Below are 19,081 nucleotides of genomic sequence, written 5' to 3'. Positions count from 1 at the left end.
CACCCAAGGGGTGGTGTTGGCAGAGGTCGGCACACTTTCTGGGATGTTCTCATTTTTACTGTCTGCCTTCCCGCCGAAAAGGAGACGAGACAGGAAGGGGGCCTGCTCCTAATAGCAGAAGAGCCTGTGGGCTGCGTTACTAAGGCAGCAAGGCCTTTGTAGCGCCCCTGCCACTCCTCTTCCTGACCTGGGGGAGGATTGACCACCTAAGCCCAGGAAAGGATTTGTTTCTGGGCCCAGGGAGCCAAGGCTCCCATCCCCGGGGTCCAGAAACATGTCTTGTGGCGGCAGGCTGGTGTTTACCAGTCAGGGAACTCACCAGAGGCTGGTTGTTTTGAAGGGTGAATCTCTAAGACGCCCTCTGAGTGCACAGCATAAGAAATCCCACACTGGCAGCAGTTTGGGTTTATTATGCTGATACGTTAGCTACCAAACTGCCCAGAATTCAGTAAAGCCATTATGGTGCTGAGGAGTTCGTAATGACAAACTCCAAGACCATATACTCTTTATGGCTTTACTGCACTTACAATGTCTAAGAATGGACTTAAGACACTGTAGGGGTACAGTGCTCATGCAACGGTACCCTCACCAGTGGTATAGTGCACCCAGCTAGAGGGGTGTCTTACCTATACAATAGGCAGTGGGTTGCAGGCATGGCACACAGGTATATGTATCATGTCTACTCTTCACTTTTCTCTGCACTACAACACACAGCCAGGCAGAGTGTGTGTGTGTGTGTGTGTGTTAAGGTACAGGACCTCAAAGGGTGGCACAATATGTGCTGCAGTCCTTATAAGCCTTCCCTGGGCATAGTGCCCTTGGTACCCATAGTCACTTTTACAAGGGACTTACATGTGGCCAGAGAAGTGCCAATTGTGGGTACAAAGGTACTGTTTTCAGAAAGAACACAGGCCCTGGGAACCTGATTGGCAGGGACCCAGAGCACATCAAGTCAAAGTGCATCAGAAATCTGGCAAAATGTGTGTGTGGGCGGGTTATTGCAACAGAAACCCACTTTCCTACATGTGACCACTGACAAGTTCATAAACCACTGGGGAGAATGGGCACTGGTAGAAGACTTCATAAATAGTACTATTATGACGAATTACTCATTTGTAGATACTGGGCTTCTAAAAGACCAAATATTATATCGACAGTAGCAAGAAGGTGGAATATTAAAGGAAGGAAACAATAAAAAATGGAAGGCACATTTTTGACTGCACTGGAGAATTGAATACACATTTCTGAAGTCAAAACTAACGGATGGGCTTTGGGCTACACTACAAAATGCAATCCAAATCAAATGGCCAAACCAGGTGTTCATTTGTTTAGGGAACAACTATTGCTTCAGCTGTGCAGGCAATTTAATCTTCGACTCTGAGATAGCAAATAACCGCGACCAGGGGTAAATGGTACAGACGTTGAGAGTTTTTAGGTTTTGCCTGGCGTTCGCTGGCGAAATCTTTTGAGAAGCAGTATGGGGCTTTGTCCCGCCTCTCTGTTCCATTGGCTAGCTCCATAAATGGAGGCTAGCCATTGGAAGAGAGATCTGTCAGTCATTGCCCGAGCAGATTCGTGGGCGTTCCGGCGACTTTTACTCATCCCGCCCCTTTTAGAACGTCATGCGGCGGTGGGCGTTGACTTTTTTTTTTTTTTTTTTTGCAGCCTTTTATTTTGTCATTTGCCCCGACCGCCGCCGGAAGAAGTCGTCCTCTGGTAAGTGCTTGCTGCTATCCTGCCCCCCCCCCCCCTTGTTCGTGCTTGCTGTCCTGCCTTCCCCCGCCCCCCCTCCCGCTGTCCGTGTCTCTGTTCCCACCCCCCCTCCATTGCTTTTTTTGCATGGCAGTAGTGCAACCTCAATGAACTTAATTGTAGCTGCGTGCGCTGGCCGTCCCCCTCCCGCTCTGCTCCCTGTTACTGTATTGAAAGTTCTCACATACACAGGCTGTTCTACAGTGCAGTTTGTCCTGTGGCATACCATTACTGTGGCAAAGTTCTTGAGGACAAAGGGGAGTCATGAGGTATAAAACGAACATTTCTTTGAAGCAATTTGTCGAAAGTGAAGGGAAGCCTGGCCCCAACTGTAGTGCGAGTACTGCCCCTTTAAGGTCACTGAATGCTTCGGTATGATGTGGGGCCAGGACAGCTGGGCTGCGGCCATCTGACTGACTCGGGCCTGACATCTGGGGGCTCACTGGTGTGCAGCACGCAAATCGCTTGATGTCGCTATTTAAATGCAAATGTGCGGGGGATCATTGAAGCCTCAGCCCGTAAATCCACACAAAAGGAACCATGCGCGCCTCGCGGGGAGGGGAGGGGGTGCAGCTTCGGGAGGTCCGGCCGGCAGCATGCAAATCGCATTCAGGCCCGCACCCCTTCTGCCTGACTAACTCTGTCGAGGTACAGGGCCGGGTGAAGGGACCCGGGTCCCCTTCATTGACAGGGCCTCTCTGCTGGGGCAAAGCAGACAGTGAGAAGGGCTGCTCCCTTTTCAACCACAGACTTCTGCACTGGGGGCAGGGGTGCAAGTGTGAGGGGGACGCGCACCCCTTCACCCACAGGGCCTCTCTTCTGAGACACAGCAGCCTTGCATCGCTGTGCTTTTCCATTGGGGCAGAGCGGAGAATTCTGGATAAGTGAACATTGGAGCAGAACGAAAAGAGCAGTGGGAGCGTGAAGGGACCAGCTCCCCTTCACCCACAGGGCCTCTCTACTGGAAAAGGGAAACACGAGAGCTGTCAAGACGTGCAGCTGTGCACATCTGTTTCTGCACTGACTGCCCAATTCGTACTGTCCTGATTTCTTCTCTAGAGAAGAAAATACACTTTGGGGCCCACGTTTTGTAGTAATCTTTGAAATCTCGTGCAAAAACACAAGTCAATAAGCATTTTTCAATGGGAGAACGTTCTTAAAGGTCCCCTACACTAATCCAGAAGGGACCCCACCACTTCCACAGCTGTGGCCCTCGGGAGCTGGGCTCCTTGTTGGTAAATAAGGCGAGCCACGGTGGGCCGTCGGTACAGACTGCCCGCTCTTGAAGGGAGGCCCCCGTGCTCGCAGGCAGCCTCCCAGCTGCAGCCAGGAGAGCGACACAAAACACGGAAAGTTGGTGGGTGATAAAGAGCGCATTCTCCACGCTCGGGGCGCGGGGCCAGATGATCGCAAACGAAGCAGCCTCGGCGCCTGTCATGAGCAGCAGCTGACCCCCCCCATCCCTGAACAGATGATTTCTGAGCACAGATTTGCATTCATTTTCGCCTAATATCACCTAAAGTGCGGGGACAGCTGCATTTGTTGTCAGAAAGGTTTAGGGCGCCTTCTTTTTGTCTGGGGCGGGGTCGGTACCTTCTACAAGGGTCTCAATGAACTTTTGTTTTCCGTCTTTAGCGGAGAGTATCAGATTAAAGGGATTTGTTTTCTTTTCGAGCCGTCTAATTTGGTAACCAGATTTAAATCGCTTTGGCGCGTGTAATCTGAACCGAAGATACTGGAAGGAGTTAGAAGCCGGGCGCAGACTCCTAGCTGCAGCTAAAACTGCATTTCCACAAAGAATTGTCTGCATTTTAAGTTACATTATTAAGCATCGCATTGTACAAAAAAAATAATCCCAGCTAAATCCATCTAAGAAACAAAAACATGCAAACAAAGTCTCTCGGTTCAGTCTGTGAAATTATTGCTGCTTTTCCACTGTCGACAAAAAAACATATTAAATTCCATAATCTCTCCTATTGTGCTGGGGAAGAGCTGGGCTTGTTGTGCATATAGGAATTTTGTTTTAATTTCTAACGAACAGTTTCCATATTCTTTGATTTAGGGTTATTAGCATTCTATAGACACTGGCGTCCCGAGTATGTGGCGATCGCGTTTAAAGGCTAATCTCATTACCCTCAAATAGTCATAAAATATGATTTTATTATACTTGCGTATTTAATTAGACAGCCGGCCATGTAATGGATTTTGAGATCGGGCTTGAAGCAACAGCTTTGATAATTCACTTATCTTTTTTATTCAAGAGTACTGAACCATGGTCTCAATCCATGTTCTGCTATTAATAACAACACTCTAACGTAATCGGCTCTTGCACGAGAACACAAGTCATCAAGAAGCATTCAGGCCCTCATCAGGTATTTACAAGAACATGCAGAGTTTGGGGCAGTAAGAACCTAAATCTGAAAGTTATTCTCCAAAAACTCGTAATTGGTGTGATATTTATTGTGCTTTATAAGATCCGACTCCACTGAGCAACAGATATAACCTAATTACGAGTTTTTGGAGAAACACTTTCAGATTTAGTTTCTTACTGCACCAAACTCTGCATGTTCTTGTAAATACTGTTTTTTTTATGTCTCCCTTCCGCCGTCTTGAACCAGCGGACGTGGCCGCTACGGGATGCCAGTTTGAAACTTTCGAGTTCGTATATTCCTCCTGTAATGTACCTTTTGCTACCTCGTGTATTTTGTTTGCTCACAATTGTCACTTTTGCCTCATGTAACTTAACGTCTGCTTTTGTAATTTGTTCACTCGTAATCTTCTCATGTATCATTTCTGTTTCTATTGTGAAGCGCTGGATTTAGCAGTGTCACTGTTGTGTTATAGAACTCGTCTGCAAGTAATTGCTGTCTGCTGAGCTCGTCCAATAGGGTACAATAGGTCTCACATTTGCGAGAGATTAAGCTATTGGCAATGTAAATGACAATGTCATTTATTAATCTGTTTTCAAAACCAACACATAAATAAAAATGTTGTCATTTACAATGCCAATAGCTCTAACTTTTGCAAAGGCGAAACCGTTGCATTGTAAATGCTTGTTCATAAGGCCCTTGGTAGTTGTGCACTGTAGGAAGCTGGTTCTTCATATAGTGGACAAAAAAAAGAGGTACACTGTGTAAAGAGTCCAGGCAAACCCAACTGGTTTGCAGAAGCACAAATGACACCCAAAATGCTCTCTTTTGTGGTAGTGTGGGCAAGCAGTTAGGCATATCAGAGGATAGTGTCAAGCATCTATTGCACACACAAAGGCACTAAGTGAGACACACTCAATAAAGAAACCAGACACCAATTTATACAAATAACAAGTGCTTTCATCAGAATCAGGCATGTATTTTTTTGTGTTATCATTTTTCAAAAGATGAGCGTCAGAAAGAGGCTGCAAGCTGGGACTAGGGGACCAGTCCGGGGGAACCCATAGGGGGCCTCGACCAGTGAGATGGTCGGGCACGTAGGGACACCGTTAGTCGACTTCTTCTCAGACTGTAGGGCTCGGGTGCAGTGGTGTCTTTTGGCATTGTGTTCAGTGCTGGAGTCCAGCAGAAAGAGGCTGCAGATGGTGACTGGAAGTCCTGTCTTGGCAAATCCAAGGGTGGGCCTTACCTTTGAGGGTCTCGGGAACCCATTGGCGAGGGTGTAGAGGCAATTTGGGGTGTCAGTGGCGGCGGTCATAGGCTCTCTTTTTCTTGCTTTCTGCTGAAGAGGTGCAAACAGGATAGCTGGACTATTCAAGATGTAGGTCTCACAGTCCAGAGTTTCCTGAGGTGCAGGTCATTCTTCCTCTGTGTTGGTATCCAGTTCTGGACAGAACATGGCCTGGTTGCTCCAAGTGGTCCGGTACTCCAGGTATTGGTGCCGTGCGGCTCCAGTCGGTCCTGTTATCCCCACACTAGGAGGGAGGATGGATGTGACCTGTAGGAGCACAGTGACCTCTTCCCGGGCGGCTGCAGCGTTGGTAGTCCCTGTGTGTGGCAGGACAGTGAACCGGACCTTGCTTCTTAGGGTCCCTTCTGCTGCAGGGGAGTAGCTCCTCTACTCTGGTGATTTGCAAAGCACTGGCAGCCGGGTTTCTTGGAGTCTCATAGCAGCAGAACAAGTTAGTTTCTCCAAGAGGGTCGGGCACAGTAGGCAGCTTTGCGGTGCTGTTGCAAAGTCAGTCGTTGCTCCTCTGTTCTCAGGTCCGCAAACTTCAGTCCATTTCATTTTATGGTCCGTCGAATCTGAAGTCCTGGTATCAGAGGGTCCACTAAATACTCAATTTAGGGATGTTAAGGGGAGTGGGGAGTGAGGAGTAGTGGTGAGGTCTACTTACCCCAGGGGTCACTACACCCCCTAGATGACCACTTCCTTTGGGAGTGAGCATCACCCTGTCCCAGAATTCCTAATTCCACCACACACAAGATGGTAGAATTCATAACTTTGTCTTCACTTCAGGCTGTTCACCCTAGAGGTGTGTCCAGCCTGGCAGTGCAACATGCATCCTGCCTAGCTAATGTTCCCACCTGCCCTGGTGCCAGATGGGCCCATAGGCAGGGAATGGCATCTCCCCTGACTGGGGAAGCCATAGGTCGCATATCAAAGGCAGCAGAGACCTGCGAAGCCTCCTGCCTTGATATGCAGATCACCAGTCATCCTGCTTGGAAGAGGTGTAAACACCTCCCACCAGAGCATTGTTTATGTCCTCTGAGAGCAGGCCTCTCACCTCCATCCTAGGGTGTCAAAAACTCATCTGTGGTGGCAAGCTGGACTGGAACAGTCAGCCAGCCCACTAGAGGACTAGTCAGGTTTAAGGGTTACCTCTAAGGTACACTTGGGGTGCATGTATTAATAAATCCACCACTGGAATCAGTGTGGGTTTAATAATACGAGGTGTTTGATACCAAACACCATAGGTTTCAGTGAAGCCATTATGTAGCTGGGAAACTCGTTTTGACCAGCGCCCAGGACATACCTTAGGATGGCTTTCCTGTTTACTTGTACTGTCAGTAATTGAACTGGCCAGCACAGGGGCATATCTGCTCAGGCAGATATGTCTACACATGTAATATAATGCACCCTGCCTTAGGGTTGAAAGACCTTCTGAGGGGTGACTTAAAATAACAACATGCAGTGTTTAGGGGACATGGCACACAGGCTGTGTACCATTTTGTGTTTTCACTTTTTAGAGCACCTTGCCAGGCTGTCCTTCAGTGGCAGTCTGCATTGGTTTGGTGCTGGGTCCCTAAGAGTGGATAATGTATGCAGCAGCTCTTAGGGACCCTGTTTAGTAACTATGCCCTAGGTACCAGGGTTACTACTTACTAGGGACTTACAGAGGTGCTAAAGGACTTTGGGATCAATTGTAGGTTAAGGAATTCTGAGCCTCTAGCTCCACAACACCTCCATCAGTAAGCGTTGGACTGCTCTTCTTTGCTACCTTGATGATCAAGTGCTAAATGGGTGTAGTTCTTATTCAGTTTTTGGTCCAACAGTATGTCACTTCCTGGTAAAATGCCCAATTTGACACAATAGGTTCCCAGTAACCACTATGTGAAAATCATTTCTCCTGTTTTAAACTCTATTGCTACAATATGAGCACACTGTCCCGATCTAAGACAACATAATTTCTAAGAAACATTTATCATTCTTCGCATATCTACAGCATACCATAGCATACATTTAATGATAAATAATGATCTCACTATCAAAGAAATGATTCAAAGAAGTAATTTTATCATACAGCCACAAGCTACTTACAAACGAGCACTTAACATAGGCAGAGTGCATTTCTCACATGGATTGGGTTCTAGAAGTAAGAGACTGATAACAAGATGGCATCTGGGGGTGTAAAAATGTTGAAAAGAAATGTAAATGCGCATCAGTTTCATCACCCTCACTGCGTCTTATGCACTATGCACAACAAAAGACTCATGATGGCTTATGAATAAAGCTACTAGCTCCTCCCTCAGTGTCATATAACTGGGTGTGTAAACAAAAAGCAAGCCTTAACCCCTTCCATGCTGCCGCAATTCTGCTCCTGTGCTGAAGATTTCAGCGCGGGTACGGTCATGGCGGCCCCCAGCCGTCATCAGCACACGAGCACTGTAGTGCATGACGGCTGGAGGCCGTCATCAGCATGCAAGGGGTTAATGGCTGCCACTGCCATCTGATGGCATCCACCATGAGTTTACAAATGAAGGAGACACTGTAAAAGTATCTGGTCATTTTCTTTTAACCACACAACAGAATCATGAAGGACAGCACAACAATGACTCACCTCTGAAAGTTGAACTGAGTACTGCGCAAGAATTTCCTGCAGTTTTTCCACAGACTTCTGAGTTTCAAGAATCTACTCAAATGAAGTAAAACTTTAAATTAAAATACACATTTTTTGGTCCTACCATACATTTTCTATGTTCTTTCACAGGATCAGCACTTTAGTTGATAAACTCTTTTAAGTAAGCAACGCACAAAAAAACACCCACTGCTGATGGTGAGCAGGGACACCACTTACATTTTTTAAAAAGACCATTGGGTAAAAGATGTCGCATCGTATCTCAAAACCCAAGTAGATATCAAACAAAACAATATTCTAAAATACCCATCGTAGGTGATGGTCAGCAATGGAATACTGGATACAGAGAACTACACAGAGTTCTACTTCCTACTATTTCTGTGCATGGCAGAGGTGTGACTTAAGTAACATAGAAAATGGATTAATGTATTTTACTCATCTCCTAACTCTAGGATTCTTTCCATCATTTACATGTGGCAAAAGAGGCAGCAAATAGCTGCTTCAGCAGTTATTTAACCGGCAGGATGGTATAAAAAGCAATTTAGTCCCTTTATGTACACTTTCCTCTTTGAAAATATATCCCCTAGAAAGGCAAAGTAAGTCAGAATTATGTCCTTTCGTAATCTCACAAAAAGTTGAGACACAGTAGTGCAAAAAAAAAAAAAAAACACAAACAAAAGGCAAATTATCATTCCTTACGAATGTCGTCATCAAAAGCTGCCTTAAAATAGTCTGCAGGTTGTTTCCACTGTCACACAAAATAGAATACACAGTATTAACACACTGTGTTTATAAACTGTAACATCTTTTATGCCTGAGTACCTTTGGGCCACAAGTAAGCAGCTATGCAACTATGTTACATCAGGGACAAAACAACCAGTAACAATAGAGCAGGACAGTAAATATGTCTGCGAAGAGATAGGTGGATTGTCACTTCTGAATGGCTGAAGGGGCACTCAGTTAGTAACAAGGACCTTTCTAATAAGCTTTAGGACCCGTCGGTTACCTCTGAGTAAGGTGGAAGAGAAACCACCTTAAGTAATAAAAAGACATACACGTGCTAGAAGAAGAAGTACCAAAGTCTGCATTGTTAGTCCATAATCAAGGTCTTGCATACTACAACTTCTGATACTAGGCACCTCTTTGCACCAGAGGTCACTTTGGGCCTTTACTCACTGCTTTCTTTATTGTGTATGAACTAGTTCTGAATCTAGAGGAAAACTTCATGCTGCACAAGCAATAATATGCATCACTGTAGAAATATGGAATTTATCAGAAAATCAGTTGTGGCTTCTGGAGTAGTTAAAAGGCACTAAACACCTTAAGAGAACTGTAAGGTGATGTTTATCACTTTATAGAGCTACAAAATAATTAAATATTCAAACCTTTATTAAGACTGGATCACAGTGCAAATTTTAAGTCTGATAGGTGAAAAGTTTTTTAAGTTAAATAACTGGATGTGGAACTTTTACCCTGGGGTGGTTTTAGATGCACGTGTGATCCCAGTATTATAACAACGAATTAAAACTGCCATCATGCATTTATGTGTCGGTAATAAAAAAAAAAAAACACACACAATAAGGAATCACGCAAGTCATTTTTTAGCATATAAAATGTCACGTGTTCGCGGCTTCGAATTGAAAGAATCCTTCTAGTTGACACTTCCTATCCACAAACTAGGGTGCTGATCATGAACTTCAGCTGAATAGGTATAAACGTTCATACATTACTTCAGGACAAATAAAACTAGTGTCCAGAAAAGTTGGGCATTGGTCAACAACATTTTGAAAAAGCAGCTCATGGTCTCCTTACATTATCTTGTTTCTTCATTCTTTGCTTTCTCTCAGTCTCCAGATCTGCCTGCAACTTCCTGACTTTGGTTCCCAGCTGCTGATTGACATCCTCCAGGCCTTTCACAACTTCCTAGAAGGTGAACGAAGCTACTGTTACATCTAAGAACGCTTTACATTTATTATGTTGCTACTCAAGCTACACTGCCTCCTACCTTCAGCTCCAAAGCTTCAGTCGAGAGGTCGGTATTTTCCTTCCGAGCTTCCTTAACCGATTGCTTTGCTTCTTTAATCTAAATGCAGAGCAAACAAAAGTGCTTAGGAAGGAGGATAAACGAGCTGCACTAAGAAGAAAAATGCAACTTTACCAACCTTCTGCTCATAATCCGAAATCTTCTGCAAAATATCAGCTTTTTCCTGTATGAGTATTTTTATTTTTTCAGCAAGTTGTTTTTCGTTTACTAAAACAAGGCAAAATTAAATACAACAGTGTGAAAACACGCATATCCAATATGATTCTTAAAGAAAAAATACAAAGCTCAAACATTACATTTGCAATAACTGCCTGGTGTAAAAAGCAATTTATGAAATTGAATAAATACCACTGAAAACAAAATACAAGCATGGATATTGCTATTTATTGGGGTCTTTTTTTAGCCAACGCTTCGGCCACCAGAAATGGTTCACTACACTGGATGTGTGTGGGGAAAGGGATGCAGTTAGAACAGATTAGGTGGAGTGCAAACAAGTAATCTAAGCCCCATAACATATTTGCGGAGCAAATGCAAAAACTACATACTACTGAAAGAAGGCAAACATAGGAATTTTAACATTCATTAAAAGATGAAGGATCATTATGATCTTAATTCTCCTCTCTTCTTTCTGCTTCAAAAGTGGTATGGTTGTATTTGGTGTAAGTAACAATTAAAGCACTTGTGATACCTGGTCTGCTTCTTGTCTATTCATTAACAAGCATATCATTTGAGAAACTAGCCACTTATCTGAACTCATATTTCGCAGTACTAATACTTTAAGCTTTGACTGCGCGTTTTCTATTTAAGACAGGTGAAGGACAACGATTGCACACAGAATATTGCTATTTTGTAAGGGCAAGCATGTCCACATAGATATTCGTATCAATACTTTCATGGCAATGTAAACGCTAAGCTGAAAAAGCATAACAAGAGCATAAAGAACATGAAACCGGTTTGTGTCCTCCTACATGATTGCCGCAAACCTCTGCCAGCAGTTTTATAACCCACGAAGAACCACAGTTCATGTGTCTGATACACAGAGCTGGCCACAGACATCTTTTATAGTCAGATTCATTCGATTCATTTATATTCCTGGGCAGCTAGTGTTTTTGGTATAGCAATCCAACAAGCTCAATATTCTAGGCATCAGCCTCATTTCAGACATTATTTTAATTTAGTCTAAGATCTCATTTTGAGATTTTTTACACATAGTAAAAGCATGGAATGCCAAAATAGTAACCGCTTTGACCGTACCACTCCTCTTCTCATGCTTAGTTAAGCCATGCTGGGTTGCTAAATATTATTCACTTGTTTTTCTGAGAAAATCTCTTCTAGGACTACGATGTGGGGAGAGGCAGCAGGAGACTGCAACTAATAGAGGGATGGAGGACAGTTTTGCCTTTAGTTGATTTGTTTGTGAATTTTTATCAACAGTGCAGGAAGCGGTCACTCTATAGAATATACCAAAACGAGGCATACTGCGTAGAGAGTCTAGGTATCCCTTATGAATGAACAGGGGCTTGGTTTAACAATTCCAAGGTGCCATTATGTGGTAATGTGGTTGAGCAGCCTTAGGCTTATCAAGAAGTGTTAGACATTTATTGCTTACACACAGTCAATAAATGATACACACACTCAATAAGGGAATTCACACAAATCTAAAAAGAATAACATGTATTTTTCTATATTTTAAGGCACCAAGAATGTTATTGGGTGTGTACTTTTTAAATTGCAGGTTGGCAGAAAATCGGTATTGTCCCCAATGCTGGGATGTTATTTATCCTATGAGGAAAAACAAATATACTGCATACGGGTACTTCGCAGCGACTTACAGGACCAGTCTTCTGATGGTAAGGTAAGTAGGGGGCATGGTCCTGGGTAGTACCAAAAGGTCCCCTCTGTAGTCTCTGGAGTGCCCTGGAGCAGTGGTGCTTTTCAGCATCGGCTGCCCCGCTGGTTTCCAAGGAAAAGGTCCTGGGAAAAGAAGTCTGGGACTGGGGGGCCAGTTCGGTCGAGGCCACGGGGTGCTCGGTCTTTGAGTTGCTCGGTGTAGGAAAGGGACCCTTTTTGACAAAGTCACCCCTACCTTTTGCCTGGTATCTGATGCAATTGTGACAGAAAGTGTGCCAGGTCCCCAGTGCCAGATCTCTTTCCCTAAACACTGTACAATTGTTCCCCAACCGGCAATACCTTTGCACCCTGCAAATCCCTAGTAAATGGTACCCCTCATACCTAGGGCATGGAGTACTTAAGAGGGTCTCTATGGGCTGCAGTATGTTGTGCCACCCTAAGAGACCGTACCAGCAACGACATGCCCTTGCCTTGCAGGCTGCCTGCCAGGGAGCAGAGAAAAGACACAACATGGTACATCCCCGGTGTGTTAGGTCTGTGGACACTACATGCAGTGTAGGTAAGTCACCTTTACAGCAGACCATACAGCCCTAAGGCAGGGTGCACTGCATGAACAGATATGCTCCTTTGATGTCCAAATGAACAGGAAAGCCATACTGAGTACTTGTGCTGTCACTGAAACTAGAGGTGTTTGGTATCAAACATCTCCTATTAATAAACCTTCACTGATTCCAGTACTGAATTTATTCATACATGACCCAGAGGGCACCCTAAAGGTGCCCCCTGAAAACCTACAGGCTACTAGTGTGCTGGCTGACTAGTGTAGACCAGGTCAGAGGCTGCGCTCTCTGATGGCAGAAACATTGCCTGGTCTGGCTGGAGAGGTCACTTCTCTAAGCAGGATGGCTAAGTGAGTAGCATATCAAGGCAGGAAGCTTCAAAGGCATCTGCCGCCTTTGATATGCGACTCAAGGCTTCCCCAGACAGGGGAAATGCTGTAGGAAGGTGGATATCTGACTATATGGTTACCCCAACTTTTTGCCTTGTGTTTTGCTGGTTTTCGACTTAGTTGGGTTGGGATCCTGCTATTCAGGGCCCCAGGCTATCTGCTCTCTCTATAAAATGGACTCCATGTACTTTAGGTACATACTAAATTGGATATTGGGTCACCTCTGTGAGCCCCTGTATAGTGTACCATAGGTAACCAGGGCATAGGTGCATCCAAGGCCTACCAGGGGCTGAAGCATGTATTATGCCACCCCAGGCTGGCTATCCAAACTGACACCACAGCCTGATCACTCAGCTTGGGTAAGGTGGTCTAATCACCCCTTACTTAGATATGGTATATCTATATCTACCTTATATATAGACACATTGTAACCTATAAGTCACTCCTATGGTAGGCCTCGACAATCCTGGAGGCAGACTGCTTGGTTTTGTGTGAGAGGGTGCCCTAGCATGAGCTGAGCCCCTCTGCAGCTTTCAAAACCATGTCCTTATAGCTGTTCTATGATATAGCCATACCATATACTCTTAAGTGCATTATAATCCTCACGGTTAATGCTAACTTTGGTTTGGCTTTATCAAAACATGTCGTGTAAGGTGTCAAACACTTTGGAATACTACCTCCCCCCCCCGCCAATTCTAGCGGCGAGGGTAGCATTCCACCCTTCTAGAGGGAAAATACATGCAAGTTACTGTTTTACCCGGTTAAAGTTAAACAGAGCCTCAGCATCACAAAATGGATGCTGCTGCCACAGACACGAGTCTGACCTCCTGCAGCTGGACGAAACTCCAGCAAGGGAGGCTTGGACAATAGGTTTCCTGTCGAGGGTGGTGCTATCACCTCCCCAGACAGCCTGTAGTGTATTGGGGCAGGGTGGGCTGAATGGAAAGATGCTTTTCCAGACGCTGCCTGGGGCACACAAGGTGCTCCATGCGTAGCCTGGTTCAAACCAGTTGCTGGGGGACTCCAGCCCCGCTCTGCCGCGAAACTGGACAAAGAGAAAGGGGTGTACCCACCCCCTTTTCAGGGTCCACCCATAGGAGGGACCTAGCAGGTAAAACAGCCCCTAGAATCAGTATAAAGATAGGAGCTGTATCTAGAGACATTAGATTATCCTGGACCGAAACTCTGAAACGGAACTCTTGAATCTTCGACGTTCTATACCGACTAGAAGACTGAAGACATCTCCCTTGTGGTAAAGGAGTGACCACCCTGTGCAAACAGGCACCACCAGTAACTTGCCGGTTTGCTTTTATCGACGCTCCTGGCGGAACCCGAAACTCAGCGACTCAGGAACTGGATTCCAGACTTCTCCGACTCTGATCCACTCTATGTAGAGTCAGGTACTATTCGCTGACCCAATATGGCCACCAAGACGCTGCACGTCTTACCACGTGATCGCGAGTCTGAGCTTGGTATGCTGGGTAAACGCTGTAATCTGATCTCGTTTCCCCGACAGTTGCTGGAAAACGAGTGGCGATTTACTCGCACATAAGTAAGTTCTACTGCGTTTATTTTGGTTTATTTTGGATTATTCTGGATAATTTTCTCCAGTTTGAGCCTTTATGACCAGTGCCTCATTGTTCCTCGTGGTTCTGTCCCTGTATAGATACGACGGAGCCGACTGAAGTGCTGTACGAATTGCCGCTGAACTTAGTGCTCAATTCAAACTAGCTAAAGGTACGAATTTGTTGATTTTTCCATTGACATTCCCAAGGTAGCCTGACTTATATAATTCTGTGGCTACTGCTATGTACGTTTGTTACAGATAATTCGGACATTTTTTAGACTTATTGTTGCTTCGTTCTATTTCTAATAGGATTAGAGACACTTCCATTGTTTTTTTGTGAGTATTTTTCCTGATGTATGTTCTTTTTCACTGTGGCACTACAGGTGTAGGTGCATGTCGTTTTGGGACATGGCCACCATGTATATATATAATTGTAAATAGGGCATTTTAGTCCCTTGGCACAGTTTGTTGGCACTTCTTATGTATTTATTCTTATGTTCACCATTTGGTTTGGTGTGGGCAGGCAATCTAGACTTTGTTTTGAAGAGTATTTACAGACAGAGTTATGATTCTATGTACATTGTTTTACTATAGGTCCATGGTGCAACACATGTCATGATGATGGTCTCGCTATATTTTACTGTATGAGACCGAAACGTCGACGCAACAACACTTCTTTGTAAATAGTATCAGCATTGACTGAATTTTAATTTTGTATATAGTTTGCGCAAAATTATTGTATATATGGAAGATATGTGAATACTATCCATATTCATTACAAAAGTGTCATATGGTACTGTATATTTTGAAAAACTGAGTAAACAGTATACAGTTTTGTTGCCGAAATTGGATTGATATATGATGTATATACATATTCTTATGATTTGAGATGAATATGATCGAATAAAAGCATTTGATATACTGTTTGTATTTCTCTTGAACAATACAAAATTCATGTTCACTATAGTGACAACTCTTTAACTGTGAAGTCAAGTTGAAATAATTTGCCTAAGGAACATTGCTTTTTTGTTATCACCCTGTGCAAACAGGCACCACCAGTAACTTGCCGGTTTGCTTTTATCGACGCTCCTGGGGGAATCCGAAGACTCAGCGACTCAGGAACTGGACTTCCAGACTTCTCTGACTCTGATCCACAGCAAAGCTGAGAACCGTGGCGGACACGAGAGACGTGGGACGGGACATCCTGGACTACCTGCACTTTGCTAACAGTGCAACTACCGAGGCACCCTCGCAGTTGTGCATTGGGGTTTGAGAAGCACCAGACCAGAGCGCCATTTGCACCGAAGCTCAGCCCTCCACACTCCACGAGTGCCACGTGGGGCCTGCCTTTGCATTTCAGCTCGACGCGTCTTCCCGGTTGCTAGCCCGCTGGCTAGTTAGCCCGCCGAAGACTTTCTTTTGAAACTACACCGCTTTCCTGGTTGCTCCAGGCTTGCTCCAGCTTCCCCGTAGAGGAGAAGCTCCCCAGACCTTGCGGGTCTGAACTGAAGCCCATCTTCCCGTCCAGCGTGGATTAGGGTTTTACCGTAGTCCATCCGCAAGTGTCTTAATCAACTACTTTGTAACTTTTACGTTCCCATTATAACTCTATGGTAACTCGCGACTGTGTTCACACACTGCACGCGTCTCCCGTGGGTCTCCTACTTCCTAACCTTTGGTTCTGTAGTGTAGCCCCAGCGATTCCCTAGGCCCTAGGCCTATTCACTATTCCTGAAGTGGTTCTTATACCACTTACTTAGTTATATGGTTCGTGAGGCCCCTAGGGCAGAATTGTATTTGTGCAGCTTATAGTATGCTTAATGAGTAACTTGTGATGTATTTCGATCTCTAACCTCATAAAGAGTTCAGAGGGTTGTGTTAGTAATAAATACATATATATTTGATATATACCTTGTGTGGCGTCCTTTCATTTGGTATTCAAGGGATTATATATGGTAAAACAGCTGGCTTCACATGCTCTGTGAAGTTTTAGCCTAAGACTGCTGGTCCATGCTACCACTAGGATAGCTTGTCTATAAGGTTGACTTTACAAACACCATCAATAAGGGTCGTTTAGACTGGTGCAAGGTGCCCACTAGAATAGTGGACATCATATGCCAGGCTAACTTCTCACAAATGCCACCTCGTGCCATGGGCCCATTTGGCACCAAGACATGTGGGAAAATTAGCTAGTCAGAAGGCGTGGCCTAAGGTGGCTACCTGAAGTGGACACGACTTTTAAAATTCCACCTTCTGTGTTTTGGCGGAATTAGGCTTTCTGGGTCAGGGTTATGCCCACTTCCCACAGGAAGTGGGCATATAGAGGGTGTGGACACCATAAAGGTAAGTAGCCCATTGGCTACTACCAGTCACTCCCCATAACACCACGAGTATTTAGGTGACCCTTTGAGAAAAGGACGCAGAGAGCCACAAGAAACAGCGAGAACTGAAGACTGCTGTGGATTTTTGGCGCCAAGTCCTGCCTGCCATACTTAATCTCGACAATTGCGACCCAGCGACCCCAGTGGGCTGCCAGTACTGTGCAAATCGCCACCAATCTCCCTTGGAGTAGAAGAGCTACTCTCCTGCACCCCGTAGGCACCAAAACGCAAAGTCCAGTCTACCGGGATGCCGCTATCGGGCCAGCCTGACACAGCAGCTCCCCAGGCAGAGGGCCATGTGCTGCTGAAGGTCAGATCCATCCCTCCCCACCAAGTGAGAGGACACCAGGATCAACCGAAGCCGCACAGGACCAATACCAGAGCTCTTGCAACAAGCAGAGACCTTGAGAGTCCAGTCAGGGCTCCAAGACAAAGCAGCTATTTAGGGACGTCAGCACTGCAGAGACCCACTTCCAGACGGGTCCAGCTGTCCTGATTTTTGCACCCTTAACTGGCGAGACCGGCGATCGCAAGGCTCCAAGACGGACAGAGCCCAGCGAACCTTTATGCTCTGCACCCGAGTGCTCAAGCCTGGACACAGACTGTGCTTCCTTGTCCCCTGCAGTTCCTTGTGACCAGAGGCCGCCGTTGGGAGCTCCCGGACTTGTCCGAAAGTCCGCCTCTGCAGCCTGTTTCTAGGTAGCTCCTCCATTCTCTTTACCGTCGTAGCGCACACAACTACCAACGTGGCAAGCACGTCTGCAACCGGATGCTCCAGGGCAGGTAACGAGAATCTGCTGGTAGTACTGTGGACCTTAGCCCCATAAGTCCCGAAGGAGACCCCCAGAAACTGAATGTAAATAATTGTATAAGAATATCTTTTCTCCCATAGGAAAGCATTGTGTGTACAGATGCATCTAAGTGAACATTTTACTTAGCTGCTAAAATGATCATTTTAAAAAGTACGTACTTGCTATTGAAGTTCTTGGTATCAAAATGTATATAAAAATATGACTTTTTCTAAATTGGTCTCCGATTTATTCTTGCGCGTCTGATTTGTTGCTTATGTGTGTGACAACAAATGCATAGCACTACCCTCTGATATGCCTAAGTGCTCACCCACACTACCACAAAGAGAGCATTTGGAATATCATTTGTGTCTGTGAAAACCAATCAGGGTTTGTCAGGACTCTTTACAAAGTGTACATCTTTTTGGTCCACTATATAAAGAGCCAGCTTCCTACACTCAGGGACATAGGGACTCATCGGTCCACATCTCCTCGGGCTGTAGGGCTCGGGTGCAGTGGTGTCTTTAGGCATCAGGTCCGTGCTGCAGAAGGCACTCACAGTTGAGGGGGCCTGCAAAAGAGGACGCAGGAGCGACTAAGTCCAGTTTGGGCAAACCCAAGGAGGGGTTAGACTCTGGAGGGTTTCAGGACCTCGTTGGCAGCATTGGTGCACTTTGACTTGGGAAGGGGGGCACAGGTGCAGTGGTGCTTTCCGTGTCAGGTTTTCAGCAGTCCAGAGTCCTTACTGTTCCTATTGGGTGCCTGCAGGGACGTAGCTCTACTACTTTACCGGAGATGCAGGTTGCTTCTTGAAGTGCTGGCTGTCCTCCCAAGATTTTGGAGGTAGAGTAGCTGCATGACGAGTCGTCTTCGGTGCAATTGCCAGGAATAGCAAGCAGGCTGGTAGGGTTGGCATCAAGTCAGTTACGGCTCCTCAGCTCTTGCACTTTACTGTCTTTCTCAGGTCGACAGAATATGCTTTCATCGTGTCCGGGGCACCCCGAAATACTAGATATAGGGGCATTACGAGTGAAGGGTGGCAGTCTATGGGCTACTCACCCTTGGGGTCACTACACCCCCTATATGACCCCTTCCTGTAGGAAGTGGGCACAAACCTTTCCCATAGTTCTTAATTCTGCCTTCAATCATCCTAAAGGGGGGCTTACCAGACAGCTCACCTTAGGGTTGTGTGGCCTGGTAGTGCACCACACCTCCCTGCTTTTCTAATTTTCAAGATGTAATCCACCAGGGAGAGACTTAAAACAGTTGGGTCTAAAAATGTCTTTTATTAAGCACCCCCAGACCATGGAATACCGTATCCTGTGATCAGAACCGAATACCACTCACAGAGAATATTACTGATATGCTAAATCTGTTACACTGTTAAATAAACCGGTCCCCATAGGATTATCATCCAAAGAAGAAGAATGCAGAAAGAGCGGCAGTAAGGTAGCAACATC

General features: G+C 45.5%; 1 protein-coding gene across 2 annotated transcripts in view; it reads right to left on the bottom strand.

Moving 5' to 3' along the window:
- Positions 1 to 19,081, bottom strand: part of MIA3 (MIA SH3 domain ER export factor 3) — a 353,545-nt gene that overhangs the window by 134,432 nt on the left and 200,032 nt on the right. For both annotated transcript variants that reach the window (XM_078649820.1, XM_078649821.1), the window contains exons 10-13: positions 10,204 to 10,292; positions 10,047 to 10,124; positions 9,854 to 9,964; positions 8,024 to 8,095 (exon numbers count right to left, since the gene is read on the bottom strand). In XM_078649820.1, the coding sequence (XP_078505946.1) occupies positions 8,024 to 8,095; positions 9,854 to 9,964; positions 10,047 to 10,124; positions 10,204 to 10,292 (350 nt within the window). The remainder of the gene's footprint in view (positions 1 to 8,023; positions 8,096 to 9,853; positions 9,965 to 10,046; positions 10,125 to 10,203; positions 10,293 to 19,081) is intronic.

The sequence above is a fragment of the Lissotriton helveticus genome, chromosome 6 (assembly GCF_964261635.1).
Source record: "Lissotriton helveticus chromosome 6, aLisHel1.1, whole genome shotgun sequence".
Lineage (NCBI taxonomy): Eukaryota > Metazoa > Chordata > Amphibia > Caudata > Salamandridae > Lissotriton > Lissotriton helveticus.
The sequence above is the reverse complement of the archived record's forward strand: the minus strand, read 5'-3'. Positions and strand labels throughout refer to the sequence as shown.